This window comes from Brachyhypopomus gauderio, unplaced genomic scaffold (assembly GCF_052324685.1).
Source record: "Brachyhypopomus gauderio isolate BG-103 unplaced genomic scaffold, BGAUD_0.2 sc77, whole genome shotgun sequence".
Taxonomy (NCBI): domain Eukaryota; kingdom Metazoa; phylum Chordata; class Actinopteri; order Gymnotiformes; family Hypopomidae; genus Brachyhypopomus; species Brachyhypopomus gauderio.
In genome coordinates, this window is record NW_027506898.1 from 452,501 (window position 1) to 464,754 (window position 12,254).

General features: G+C 44.2%; 2 protein-coding genes across 6 annotated transcripts in view; both read left to right on the forward strand.

Annotated features, from left to right (window-relative positions):
- Positions 1-3,471, forward strand: part of slc12a6 (solute carrier family 12 member 6) — a 15,739-nt gene extending 12,268 nt beyond the window's left edge. For all 3 annotated transcript variants that reach the window (XM_076990732.1, XM_076990733.1, XM_076990734.1), the window contains exons 20-25: positions 46-215; positions 878-1,009; positions 1,111-1,218; positions 1,885-2,117; positions 2,262-2,395; positions 2,555-3,471. In XM_076990732.1, the coding sequence (XP_076846847.1) occupies positions 46-215; positions 878-1,009; positions 1,111-1,218; positions 1,885-2,117; positions 2,262-2,395; positions 2,555-2,646 (869 nt within the window). In that variant the 3' untranslated portion in view covers positions 2,647-3,471. The remainder of the gene's footprint in view (positions 1-45; positions 216-877; positions 1,010-1,110; positions 1,219-1,884; positions 2,118-2,261; positions 2,396-2,554) is intronic.
- A 573-nt stretch (positions 3,472-4,044) lies between these two features.
- On the forward strand, positions 4,045-11,602 carry tox4b (TOX high mobility group box family member 4 b). Of its 3 annotated transcripts, none has more exons than XM_076990638.1 (9): positions 4,045-4,187; positions 6,389-6,457; positions 6,747-7,022; positions 7,175-7,435; positions 8,063-8,389; positions 8,705-8,785; positions 8,871-9,497; positions 9,660-9,814; positions 10,022-11,602. In XM_076990638.1, the coding sequence occupies exons 1-9, from the start codon at positions 4,182-4,184 to the stop codon at positions 10,077-10,079; spliced, it is 1,860 nt and encodes a 619-aa protein (XP_076846753.1). In that variant the 5' UTR covers positions 4,045-4,181; the 3' UTR covers positions 10,080-11,602. The 3 variants fall into 3 exon arrangements, with proteins under 3 accessions (XP_076846753.1, XP_076846751.1, XP_076846752.1); XM_076990636.1 differs by lacking the exon at positions 4,045-4,187 and adding an exon at positions 5,489-6,175; XM_076990637.1 differs by lacking the exon at positions 4,045-4,187 and adding an exon at positions 5,496-6,175 and having other exon boundaries at positions 8,066-8,389.
- Positions 11,603-12,254: the final 652 nt, after the last annotated feature.

The window sequence follows — 12,254 nt, forward strand, 5'->3', positions numbered from 1 at the left end:
CGTAGGCTGTGTGCGTGATAGTAACGTGCCCTCTCTGTCCCACAGACACGGTCCGCGTGACCACGGCAGCTCACCTCGCCCTGCTGGTGCCCAAGAACATCTCGCTGTTCCCCAGCAACAGTGAGCCCTGCACGGAGGGCACCATCGACGTGTGGTGGATTGTGCATGATGGCGGCATGCTGATGCTGCTGCCCTTCCTGCTGCGCCAGCACAAGGTTCGACACAGCCACTCAAATCCCACAGCCACTCAAATCCCACAGCCACTCAAATCCCACAGCCACTCAAATCCCACAGCCACTCAAATCCCACAGCCACTCAAATCCCACAGCTACTCAAATCCCACAGCTACTCAAATCCCACAGCCACTCAAATCCCACAGCCACTCAAATTCCACAGCAACTTAAATCCTGCAAACACTTAAATCCTACAGCAATTTAAACCCTACAGCAACTCAATTCCCACAGCCACTCAGATCCCATAGCAATTTAAATCCTACAGCAAATTAAATCCCATCCCACTCAAATCCCACAGCTTAATTTCCCTCCACACTCTGAGAAATAAACAACCAAACAAACAAATAAATAAATAAATACTGGGTTTCCAGCTGTCTAATAATTAACACAGGAGGGGCAGTTTTCAACTCATTGAGAGACATGCCATTGCAGTTTAGTGCCACACTTGTTTTAACCTGCTTGATCCAACTAAATCTTTTGATAATGAGCTAATGAGTCGAAACAGGTCAGAGCAGGGAGGTTAGCCAGCTCTGAAATGTTAACTAGGTTGATCTAGCTATGCTTTAACAACCTGCATTAATAGCTTTGTGTGTGTGTGTGTGTGTGTGTGTGTGTGTGTGTGTGTGTGTGTGTGTGTGTATCAGGTGTGGCGCAAGTGCGCGATGCGTATCTTCACAGTGGCTCAGATGGAGGACAATTCAATTCAGATGAAGAAGGACCTGGCCACCTTCCTGTACCACCTGCGCATAGAGGCTGAGGTGGAGGTGGTGGAGATGGTAGGAAGGGCAGGAATGGCGAGACCTTTAGGAATTTAAGAGACTGGCCACTCTAATTGAATATCAGAACCAAACTAAAATCTCTCTATCTCCCCCCTCAGCATGACAGTGATATCAGTGCATATACATATGAAAGAACTCTAATGATGGAACAGCGGTCACAGATGCTCCGGCAAATGCGTCTGTCCAAATCAGACAGAGAGAGAGAGGTAGGCTGGGTGTGTGTGTGTGTGTGTGTGTGTGTGTGTGTGTGTGTGTGTGTGTGTGTGTGTGGATGAGATGGGGGAGGCGCTGTGGTTAGCGATAGCTGTCTGTGTTACTGTACCTAGCGTTGCATTACCCATGATGTGTATTTTTAATGTGAGCTTCTCTGTTTAACATAAGCGCCATCTTAAGCGAGTCCGATGGAGTTTTGATGATGTAAGTTCTGAACTTCAGCTAGTGGCCGTAGTAGTTTTTCCCCACCTAGCTGCTTAAGTGTTAGCTAGAGTGTGTGAGTGTTTGAGGTGGTGTTGTCTTTCAGCATGGTGACAATAACATTCAGTACCAAGCCCAGAAATACCACAGAGAGAGAGAGAGAGAGAGAGAGAGAGAGAGAGAGAGAGAGAGAGAGAGAGAGAGAGAGAGAGCACATAATTGAAAAAGATTGATGATGTAGTAAAAGCAGTAGAAAAAAACAGGGAACAGTCCATAAAAGCTTGCTGGGGTTGGCATGGAGTGGAGGAGGGCGTATTTATCCAACTTTGAGTACAATGGTATGAAAGACAAAAGAAGAAAAGGGGGGTTAACATGGTTAGACCGTCACTAAGTCTGACCGGTTGTTTTCTGCGGCTGTGTGCGCACATCTGTGTGTCTTTGCATCCTCCTGCCCACAGGCGCAGCTGGTGAAGGACAGGAACTCCATGTTGCGCTTGACGAGCATCGGCTCAGACGACGATGACGATACAGATGGGGTGGGTGGGGCCGACAAGATGGGTGGGGCCTCAGAGCACCGACGTGTCCACATGACTTGGACTAAAGACAAAGCCCTTGAACTTCGTGCTCAGGCACACATCCCGTCTGGCTGCAGCACACCTGAAGGCTTCAGAGACATGCTGAGCATCCGGCCGTGAGTCCCACATACATGCGCACGGACCACGATTATGTCCTGTACATCGTTACACATGCAAATATACGTGGCAAAAAAGAAACCCAGCAAACACGCACATGCACTTTTTGGTCTCAGTGACTTTTGAACTTTCTTAACGTGCAGGGACCATTCCAATGTGCGGCGCATGCACACAGCAGTCAAGCTCAACGAGGTCATCGTAAACAAATCCCATGATGCTCGGCTGGTCCTGCTGAACATGCCAGGGCCTCCCAGGAACCCTGACGGGGACGAAAACTGTATCCTTTCACTCAAAGCTTCTCTGCTAAAATAAACCTCTGTAGAATGTAACCTATATTGATTATGTATTATTATAATATCTTGCCAAGTTATTGCTAGATTTCGTTTTGTGTATTTTTTCAAGAAAGCAATAATCACTGTCCTTGACTGAAATGCAGACATGGAATTTTTGGAGGTTCTAACAGAGGGCTTAGAGCGTGTCCTATTGGTTAGGGGTGGAGGAAGTGAGGTCATTACCATCTATTCCTGATGGCCAATGGAAATGCAATGCCCGCATAGCATCCAATAGCAACAAAGAAGATACAAAGGGAAGTGTTTCTTAGTGGGTTTTTTGGGGGAGTCACAAAGAACTGTTTGGAACAAAGTATGGATGACGTCATTACCTGGTCGTGTCTGAAAAATGCATCAGCCACTCCACCAAGCCCCTCCCACTATCAGCCATTTTTCATCAGCATCCAATCAACACCAACAAGATTGTCAGCAGCTGTCCCTATTTTAGTAATGATCAGTGATGGGAGTGGAGGAGAGATTGGGCTATTAGTTTGTGTTGGTGTACTTATGTGTATTCCATGGCTGTGGAGCAGATAAGTTCTACTAGAAACTGATCGTGGGAAGGAGAGGCATGTGTCGGACCAATTAATGAAAAACCTTGAACACATTGAAACATGCACACACTTGTATCACACGATTGGACAATGGGTGTGTTCCATGGCCTGACTCAGGGGTTGTTCTGGTTGATAATGGACCTTGAATGTGTGTGTTAGTGTTAGACTTGGCCATCTTTGTTTGAAGAGTTGTGTTGCAGATTGAACGATGGATCATTGTTAGTTGAAATGTTGTTTTCAGCTAACATCCATTTAATTTTTGTGTTTTTGGTGTGTTTGGATGCTCTGTGGAATAAGGGTAACAGTTTCGTAGCAATATGAAGCAGGCGCTGTTGCACTCTTAGAGACCCATGTTTCAGCATGCTGTTTTAGTGCTAATTGTTGTCTAGGCTGACAGCATGTTTGCATGTTTGCATCTGTGTGTGAGTGTGTGTGAGAGAGAGAGAGAGTGAGAGAGAGTGAGAGAGAGAGAAACAAAGTGTGGGTGTGCGTATATGCAATTTTTTAAATACATGTCTGCTCTGATGTGTGCTTGAGGTTTTGTTTTTTTTTCTTCAAGCAGCCTCTGTGTGCTGTCAGCCATTGCACTGTAATTCCGGCTCTCCTTGCTTTTCCATGTGTGCTTGTGTTTGTTGGCTTTTGATGGCAAGAGATTTTGTTAATCAAAAAATGCTTGCCTCATTATTTTTTTTATGTGCGGAGCTGTGCAGTTTCCAGTCCTCCATGCTTGTGAATTGATGCTGAAGATCTACATTTTATCATTCCTTTTTTTTACTACATTAATACTGAAAATAAGTCTCAAATGGAAAATAAACTGATTTTCGAAAGAAGTCATTTGAACATGTATGCTTTTTTCTTTTAAAAAAGTGTTCACACATTTTTCCTAAACTAATAATCTCGTCCATTTTACAACGACTAGAGGCATAATTTCCTTTGTTGACTAAAGGACAAAATAAATATGGATTCGTATGATCTCTGCTTTATTTGCTTGGTTAGGTGATCGATGTTTGGCAGCCCCGGCAACGCCGCCGGAAGTTTGTTTGCGTAATTTCCGCTTTCGGACGGAATCCGGAAGCCGGTGCCATGTTGTGAGTGGGGCTTTTTTTTGTTTTTTTGTGAGAATTCGCTTTGATCGAAGTCACAAGGCAGAAACAGAAACGGTGTCGTTTTCAGGGCGAGTATGGAGGTAAGAAGATAAGCTGAAAGTTACTCAGTGTAAATAGTTCATCTTTGTGGTATCTTGTCCACCCCTACCTGTTAATTCACACTTTACAGCCCTATTGTCCACTAAATAGATGAAAAGCCACCAACCCCGACCACCACACGAAGCAACTTCCTTGTTGTAGTTATCCTAACTACAGCTAGCTAACGACTGTTAGCAGCTAACAAAAATGAATGCCTTTCTGTATAGGAAAGTAGCTAATTACATAATTTACATACAGAACACTATTTTCTCAACATTTACCGGTTGACTGGATTAAAATGACCACCCCCAAGCCACATTTTCACTATTTTTGTCAGGTGACATTTTTATCTTGCTACTTTGATGGATGCTTCTAGCAAAGCTAGCCACTAAGCGTCGTTCTTGGTGATGGCTGTCTAGCAATTGCTATATTTCTTGCCTGGGAAATTGTCAAAATCTCACGCGTATCTCGCATTTAGTTTTACACTTGTGTGCTCGATATCCAGAAAGCTGTATCCAGCCATTTACTCTCAAACTACGCGCCAAAGAAAGTGTCTTAAACAGATTGTATGCTTGAGTAACTTTCACTGCTGAAACGTTACATTGTTTTAAGTGGGGATGTAGTATTTCTTATAAATGTGTATTAACGAAGATCGTGTAACTGTAAATAGATTTTCAAAAAGAAAACCATTACAGTCGATTAATACATTGAGCTGGTATATTTTTCATTTTAAAAGAACGAATAATCAGTAAAGATAAAGCCAAGTTCTTTACACACGTGTAAGTTCTGGAAGTATGGGCATTGAGTAGAAATGCCCAGATAATTGTAAAATTATTACAGTGCCTGACATTAAGTTGCAAAATCCAGATTCAGAGTTTTCCCTTGGATAAATGACCAGCAATAATATAGTGTGATTGCCCTTCCACTTTCTTAAAATCTTTAACATTTAGTGTTGTGCCATCTCAGTGACGTTTGTGTACCACTGAATTCAAACTCACTTCGATTACCGACATATCATGTCTTTTGTTTTTCCTTTTGGCATTTTTGTTAGTGATGAATAACCCTACCAGGCCACGTTAGAGCCATTTCACTAGTTGCTGATAGGGTGCCATGGTGGTTTTGAAAATATAACTCGTATTATTAATTATGTTTACACTATATGCCAAGTACATTGTTAGGAGAACGGTTATATGTGGATGCAATTGTTATAATTTACATTTAGTGACGAAACACTGTTTAAACAGGTTAAATGTTAAGAGACGCAGGTGGCCCCTCGCTGTTCCAGCATCATGAGGTCCAAATCCATAACTCTGACTCGACTGAGATGCCTGTCGCACGCGTACAGGAGTTAAAGGATCACAGATAAACGGCCGTGATGTGACCGAGCGTATTGACAACCAGCTGGTTTTGAATCTCTATCGATCTATTTTCCGCCCTCCGCTCACGTTCATTTCGCAATCGCGTTTGTAGTCTGCGTATTTCTGAACGTGGCAAGGAGCAGCGGACAGTCGGCGACCACGTCGGCCGCCTTTTCCACGGGACTGTCATTCAAATCGGCGCAGGTTGCCTCGTTGCTCTGCGTGTCCGTGTAGCCAGCTAGCTTAGCACCACCGCAGTATGCGTCAGGCGTGCGGGGTAGAGGGAGCCGAGGCTTGAGCTGGGGGGGGTCGCTGGCTAGTGGGGCAGTTATTTTTGGTATGGGGGCAAGTCTGAGGGATTTGCTTCCAGCGAAGGCCCGCGGTGAACTGGAAATCTTAACTGGAGATTTTTTTACGACCGCGTCGTCGTTATATTGAGACAACCGGTCTGGTTCAGGCTTCATTTACACGATTGCTGTACGTTGTTCGGTTTACTGAGGTTTAGGATTTGTAAAGCTGGAATAAAAATGGATCTAAATTTTTACTCTGATTTGACTGACGGAACTGGGCAACCAGGAGATCCGGAGTTTCTGGATCCTCAGGCGTTTAATGGATTTGATACTGTTCAAAAGGTGATCACTGACGTCTTTTAGATGGAAATAAGGGCTGCTGGTTTTGCATAATGTGCTCTGTCATTTGTCATGTGTAATGTGTTTTTCTTTTACTGTGCTTGTTTGTAATTGAGCCATTAATGAAAATGCATTCTTTGCATACATATGTGACAGTATTTTTGTTTCTTCCTTTCTTTCCCTACTCTCACTATATGTTTTGGGGTTTTTTTGCAGTTCCCCGGAGGAAGCGACAACTACTTGGCCATCAGTGGGGAAGGTCATCCTTTCCTGTCCTCCTCTGAGGTACTACTCCCCTCTCAATGCATCTGCTTCAATACAGGGCCCTGAAGTGCTTTGCGTACAGAATGCTTTGTGTCTTTTAAGTCCGCGTTGATGTCATTCCACGTTCAGGATAAATTCGACTTAATGAGACGAATTCGAATTAGTATGCTTGTAGAACGACAACCTAATCACTCATGACTCTATTGAAGCAAAGCAAGTAATTGGCTCATTATCTCATATACTAATGAAAAGCTACTAGCTTTCTTTATGCATTCCTTTAATTTATCGTCAATTAATCTTCCTCCTGCAGACTTTCCACACACCCAGTCTGGGCGATGAGGAGTTTGAGATCCCGCCCATTTCACTGGACCCTGACTCCGCCCTCAGCGTCTCAGATGTGGTGTCCCACTTCGGAGAGCTGGGCGATGGCGGCCCCTCTTCTGGTGTCCCTGGCAACGCTGTTGTGGAAGGGGATGACCCCTCCTTTGCTTCAACCTTTGTGAACCCACCAACGCAGGGCCTGGAGCACCTGAGCCTCATGAGTCAGCAGGGAGGGGGGCCCATGCTTGGATCTACTCTGGGAATGGTGAGGTCGAGATGGAAGAATGGGCAGACATGTAGGGCCACAGGCGTAGTTTGCGTTTACTGATTATGCACAGATTATGTAGGTCAGTTAATTGTCATAGATGAGAAACATGATCCTAAAGCCACGTGAAAATCGTCTTTGACCTGTTTCAGGATATTGGACACCCTATTGGCTCTCAGTTCAGTAACTCCTCCCCAATGACCATTGACGTTCCACTGACGGATATGAACCATGGTCTCCTGGGCCACAATCAGTTGACCACCATTGACCAGTCAGAGCTCAGTGCCCAGCTGGGGCTCAGTCTGGGGGGCGGGACTATTCTTCCACGCTCACAGTCACCTGACCAACCACTGTCTGCCACCGGCTCACCTTCCGACTCTCTGCAGGATGATGACATGGACGACTTCAGAAGAGTGAGTCTTTGCAACCTTTTCAAGTATTGTGGAAAATAATGTAATTGTGATGCAATTATAAACCTTTATAGAGATCTTTAAGGGGAATTTAATCATCGGTATAGAACTGAAAGCTTTATTGACAGACTTCAAATTGTTATACAAATCACAGGGCATTCATATTTGCTGCAGGTATTCTTAATGCAGTGCTACATATGTATTTAGAACTCTTGTACTTGGCATATACACATTGCGCATCACTACATGGCATTTGATGAGTTCCCAGGTAGTATCTGTATTGCTTTGCATTCCTTAGTCATTTTTGTTTGTTTTCCATTGTTGATTTATATAGTACATTGCAAGACAGGCCATTGCTTAGTTTTTTTATTTTAGAGACTAATGATGCATCCTAAAGGACTAGTTTTCCTGAGCAATATAATTCCAAAACCTAGACTAAAAAGTGGTAATTCACCAGTGACATTACAGTTTTCTAGAAATAGTGCATGCTCAGAAAAGTCCCACAATGTTATGGAAACTAATCTCTCCTTCCTTCATACCTCCACCCAACCTTCATCTTTCCTAATCTCCACCCCCTCCTCTCCCCTTCTCCGCCCCCCACTCCCCTGCTCTGTCTACCCTCTGGCTCAGAAGAGTGTGCTGGTGGACTCCCCAGTCTCCCTGTCTGTCTCTCCTGGCGTCATCTCCCTGTCCCCATCCCTCGCAGAGCAGCCCACTGCCTCCTCAGCTGTGGCCCCACCCACTTTGGCTCGGAAAGGTGTGGCTGTTGGTGGAGGAGCAAAGAAAGGGAAGAAGAAGAAAGACCCCAATGAGCCTCAGAAGCCCGTGTCTGCATATGCCTTGTTCTTCAGAGATACGCAAGCGGCCATTAAGGGCCAGAACCCTAATGCCACTTTTGGAGAAGTGTCCAAGATCGTAGCCTCAATGTGGGACAGTCTGGGGGAAGAGCAAAAACAGGTACAGCCCCATATCTGAATGCATATTTGTTGTTAAAATATCTCTGGTCATTGCATTTATAATAACAACTACATGGTGTATTTGGCTTCTTAACAGTGCAACAGTTAAACTCTTTCATTTTACAGGAGCTTTCATAATGGTGTGTGGCATTTTCTAACTATTGATATTTTCCAAGTGGTTATTTAAAGTTTAAATGGACTTATCAACTTGTCTTGGAAGTGACTTTTGTCAAATACGTGAACACATACTAAGCTTCACTGACACACTGAGATTCCTGTAACCTAATTGTAAGAACACATTATGTTTATGCTTCAGGTTTACAAGAGGAAGACTGAAGCAGCTAAGAAGGAGTACCTTAAAGCCCTGGCAGCTTACAGAGCCAATCTGCTCTCTCAGGTAACATAACCAGCCAATCATATTGTTGATGCTTGCCTACTTTGCAACTGGTTGATTAACAGTCTCTTATTTGTATCTCCCACAGCCCACCATTGAGGTGTTGGACACACCCCCTTCACCGCCTGCCCCTCCCACTGTTGCCATGGCTGTACCTGAGCCAGCGCCGCCCACGCGCTCTAGTCGCATCCCCCAACATGCTCCTGACAATAACACCATCACCAACATCTGCACCTCCAACATCATCCTCGACCTGCCGCAGGTCACCACGCGCTCACGCACTGGCGCCCACAAGCCAGCCGCTGTCCCCGCCCCCACGCAGTCTCCGCCCACCGTCACCAAGATAGTCATAGCCAAACAGCAGGTCCTGACCACAGCAGGACCCGCCTCCTCGGCCCGCCTGCCGCCTCCCCTGCAGCAGATGCAGAACACTCCTCCTCCCCCGCGCCTTCAGCAAATGGTACACTCCGCTGCCCCGCCCCCTCTGCAGGCCAAGCCCCGCGGCGGTGGTGCTGCCGGTCAGGTCCCTGCCACCATGGCCACGGCGCCTCCGCCACCTTTGCAAATCAAGATCGTCCCCGCCTCTGTGCAAACAGAAATGGCCACACCCATCATTGTGACAACGGAGGGGGAGGCATCGGTGTCGTCTTCCCCCGCCTTGGCTGTGGAGATGGCGCAGTCCACTGCTATAGTCACAACAGAAGGAGAAGAAGGAGTAAGCCAGCAAAAGACATAACTAAAACACAATCCACATATCAACATATTAACCTTCTCCTAAAACTTTCTACAGCTGTATACAATAGATAATTTAATTCACCTTTTTCTCTCTGATTCTCATTTCTCTCTTTGTCTCATTTCTTTCTCTTCTCGCTCTCAGATGGAGGTGGAGCTGAACGGCTCCCCAGGGTCTGAGGTGGCTCCGGTGTCTGGCCCTGCCGTGTGCGTGCGCGCAGGCTGCAACAACCCACCGATCGAGAGCAAAGACTGGGACCGCGAGTATTGCAGCAACGAGTGTGTGGCCACCCACTGCAGGTAGGGGGCGCCCCTGAACAGGACCCTCGCCTCATACACAGCATTTCGTTCATAGGCGATTAATCTGCGCCATCCCAAAAACGCAATGTGCTGCATGCTGTTGACTCCATAATTGTTTTTCATTGTTTTTGTTTCCCTCTGTAATTTTGTCCTTCCATTGTGCCCATGCAATTTGACAACCAGTGATTGTACGTCTTTCTCCAACAGGGACGTGTTCATGGCCTGGTGTGTAATCAGAGGACAGAACTCCACCACCGTCACTTAGAACCTGTTTCAACAAGACCAAGAGAGGGAGGGCCAGTTGGAGGAGTTGTCTGGCATGTATTAGACATATTGCGAGAACCTTGAAAAAGAGAATCTAACCGGCACAGTGCTGGGCATTGTTCATCACTGCCAGCTTCCAGCAGCGCAAGTCTTTGGTTCTCTCGCTTGTTTGAAAACAAACACTATGCGTGAGCATGAAATTAAAGGGATAGTTCAACCAGTAAAACAAATGTGACTGATGAGATATAAGCTCTAAGGTCAGCTAATGAACTAGGCGTTTGGTTAAACCATCCCTTTAAGCACTACAGTGAGATTTAACGGTGAGGCTGGGTATTGAAAGCAGTTTAACAGAAGTCAGGACAGTGGTCCCATGGGCCTTAAAAATCCTTGAAATTTTTTTAACTTTGTGGACAAATACAAGGTCTTGCAGTTGATGTGAAATGAGTAAGAGGTTTTGAAGGTGATGGATACAAAATGAAATTGAATGTGACATGAGTACTATGTGAAATTGTTTGGGAACTAATTATTAATTTGTCGTTTGAGTTCAATGTCCTAAATTTGATCACGTGTCATTGGCAGAAACTATGTTAGTTTTGTTTTTCCTTCACGATTATGAAAAGAAAACCCTTGACTACTTGACAGTGGGGACAGGCAGAGGAACCATGATTAGAGGCTTGAACATAAAACCAAAATAAAGGTCCTCACATGCATTTAAGATGGCACTAACTTTGGGTTGCACAAATCAGTTATATATATATAAATATATACACGAGAGACACTGGCTAAAATTATAAAAAGGGGAGTTATTTTTAAATTGAAACTTGATTTTTCTAAAACGTGTAGTTGTCATGTCTCCATTTGTTTTAGGTTGGAGTTTACTTCTATTATTTGAGGGGATGGGAAGGATAAGAACAGGCTAAGATAAGTGTGTGTGTGTGTGTGTGCGTGTGTGTGTGTGCGTGTGTGTGTGTGTGTGTGTGTGTGTGTGCTCGCACATGTGTATTTGCGCGCATGCATGTTTTGTTATTGTCCGTGACATGAAATAAAATCACCTCTTAAGCTAACAGACTTGTTGTACAGAGACCTTAGTAAGTAGTCTATAATGCCAGGCTTCACCAGTAGACTAGGTATTCATATTCTGTTAACATTATGTACAGCTTTCTGTGCTTCTGCCCATATATGTAAAGAGACTATTGCTGTCCTTTGGAAAACGTTTTAAGATACAGCAACACAGTCACAATAAGACACATTTAACTTTATGAACTAATAATCTAGAAAATTAGGCAAATACAATATTTTAAAAAATTCTACATGAAGTTTTTAAATATACTGTATTGATATTGGAACAAAATCAATATTTTACTTCAGGATTGAATTTGTTCCTTGTTTTGCAGACATTAAACAGTGTTGTTGGGGGACCAAAGTGCACAGTACCTGCATTTGCTGTTACAAAACTTGTCTTTTTGGTGGTTAATAACTGTCACATATACAGTTTAATGTTTATTAAACTTCAAGGACAAGTCATTTGTGTTTTTGTATTTTGCTTTATGGGATCAAAGATTTGGGTAGACAAAGTGGGAACTATGAAGATAGCAGTATTACATTGATTAAATCGCCCAAGTCTTTTTTGAATAAGGTGCTGATCTTAAGACCATCTTTGTAGACTTGTCATGTTTGAGGTGTGAACTAAGTTGTTTTCTGTTGCATGTAAAATACAGACATTTTTAAACGGATACTTGTTCTCAAATACACCTCGGAACAGCGGTCCTCGAACGATGGTGTATTGAAAACGTGTGTCCGTGTGTATATAGTGTCTATCCTTATGGTGACGGAGCCAAATGTTTTCTGAGTTAGTATGCGGTGTAAAAGGTTTCAGAACCACTGCTACAGGAATGGAATGTGAACCAGCAATTATTTTTTCTCAAGTTACGTTAAGGATTTATTTTGTATTCGTGTTTGTGTAACATTTCATTGTTTGTTGACTGCACCCGAACTGATTTGCGTTTGGTCGTTACAGTTTTACTGTACACATCCAAAAGATAACTCGTGTTTACGAGGTCTTCTGATATTTTCAGTATATTTCTTCTACTTTATCTTTCGAAATGGTTAAAGACGTACCGTACTTCAGATAGGCGGGTAGTAGGTAACGCCGTGACAGCACAGGCCAGGACCGGAG

Excerpts from the sequence above, each read along its gene's own strand:
- tox4b (XM_076990636.1), top strand. The coding sequence starts at position 6,071 with ATGGATCTAAATTTTTACTCTGATTTGACTGACGGAACTGGGCAACCA. Across the intron at positions 6,176-6,388 it reads GATTTGATACTGTTCAAAAG|TTCCCCGGAGGAAGCGACAA; the intron begins GTGATCACTGAC and ends GTTTTTTTGCAG. Across the intron at positions 9,498-9,659 it reads CAACAGAAGGAGAAGAAGGA|ATGGAGGTGGAGCTGAACGG; the intron begins GTAAGCCAGCAA and ends TCTCGCTCTCAG.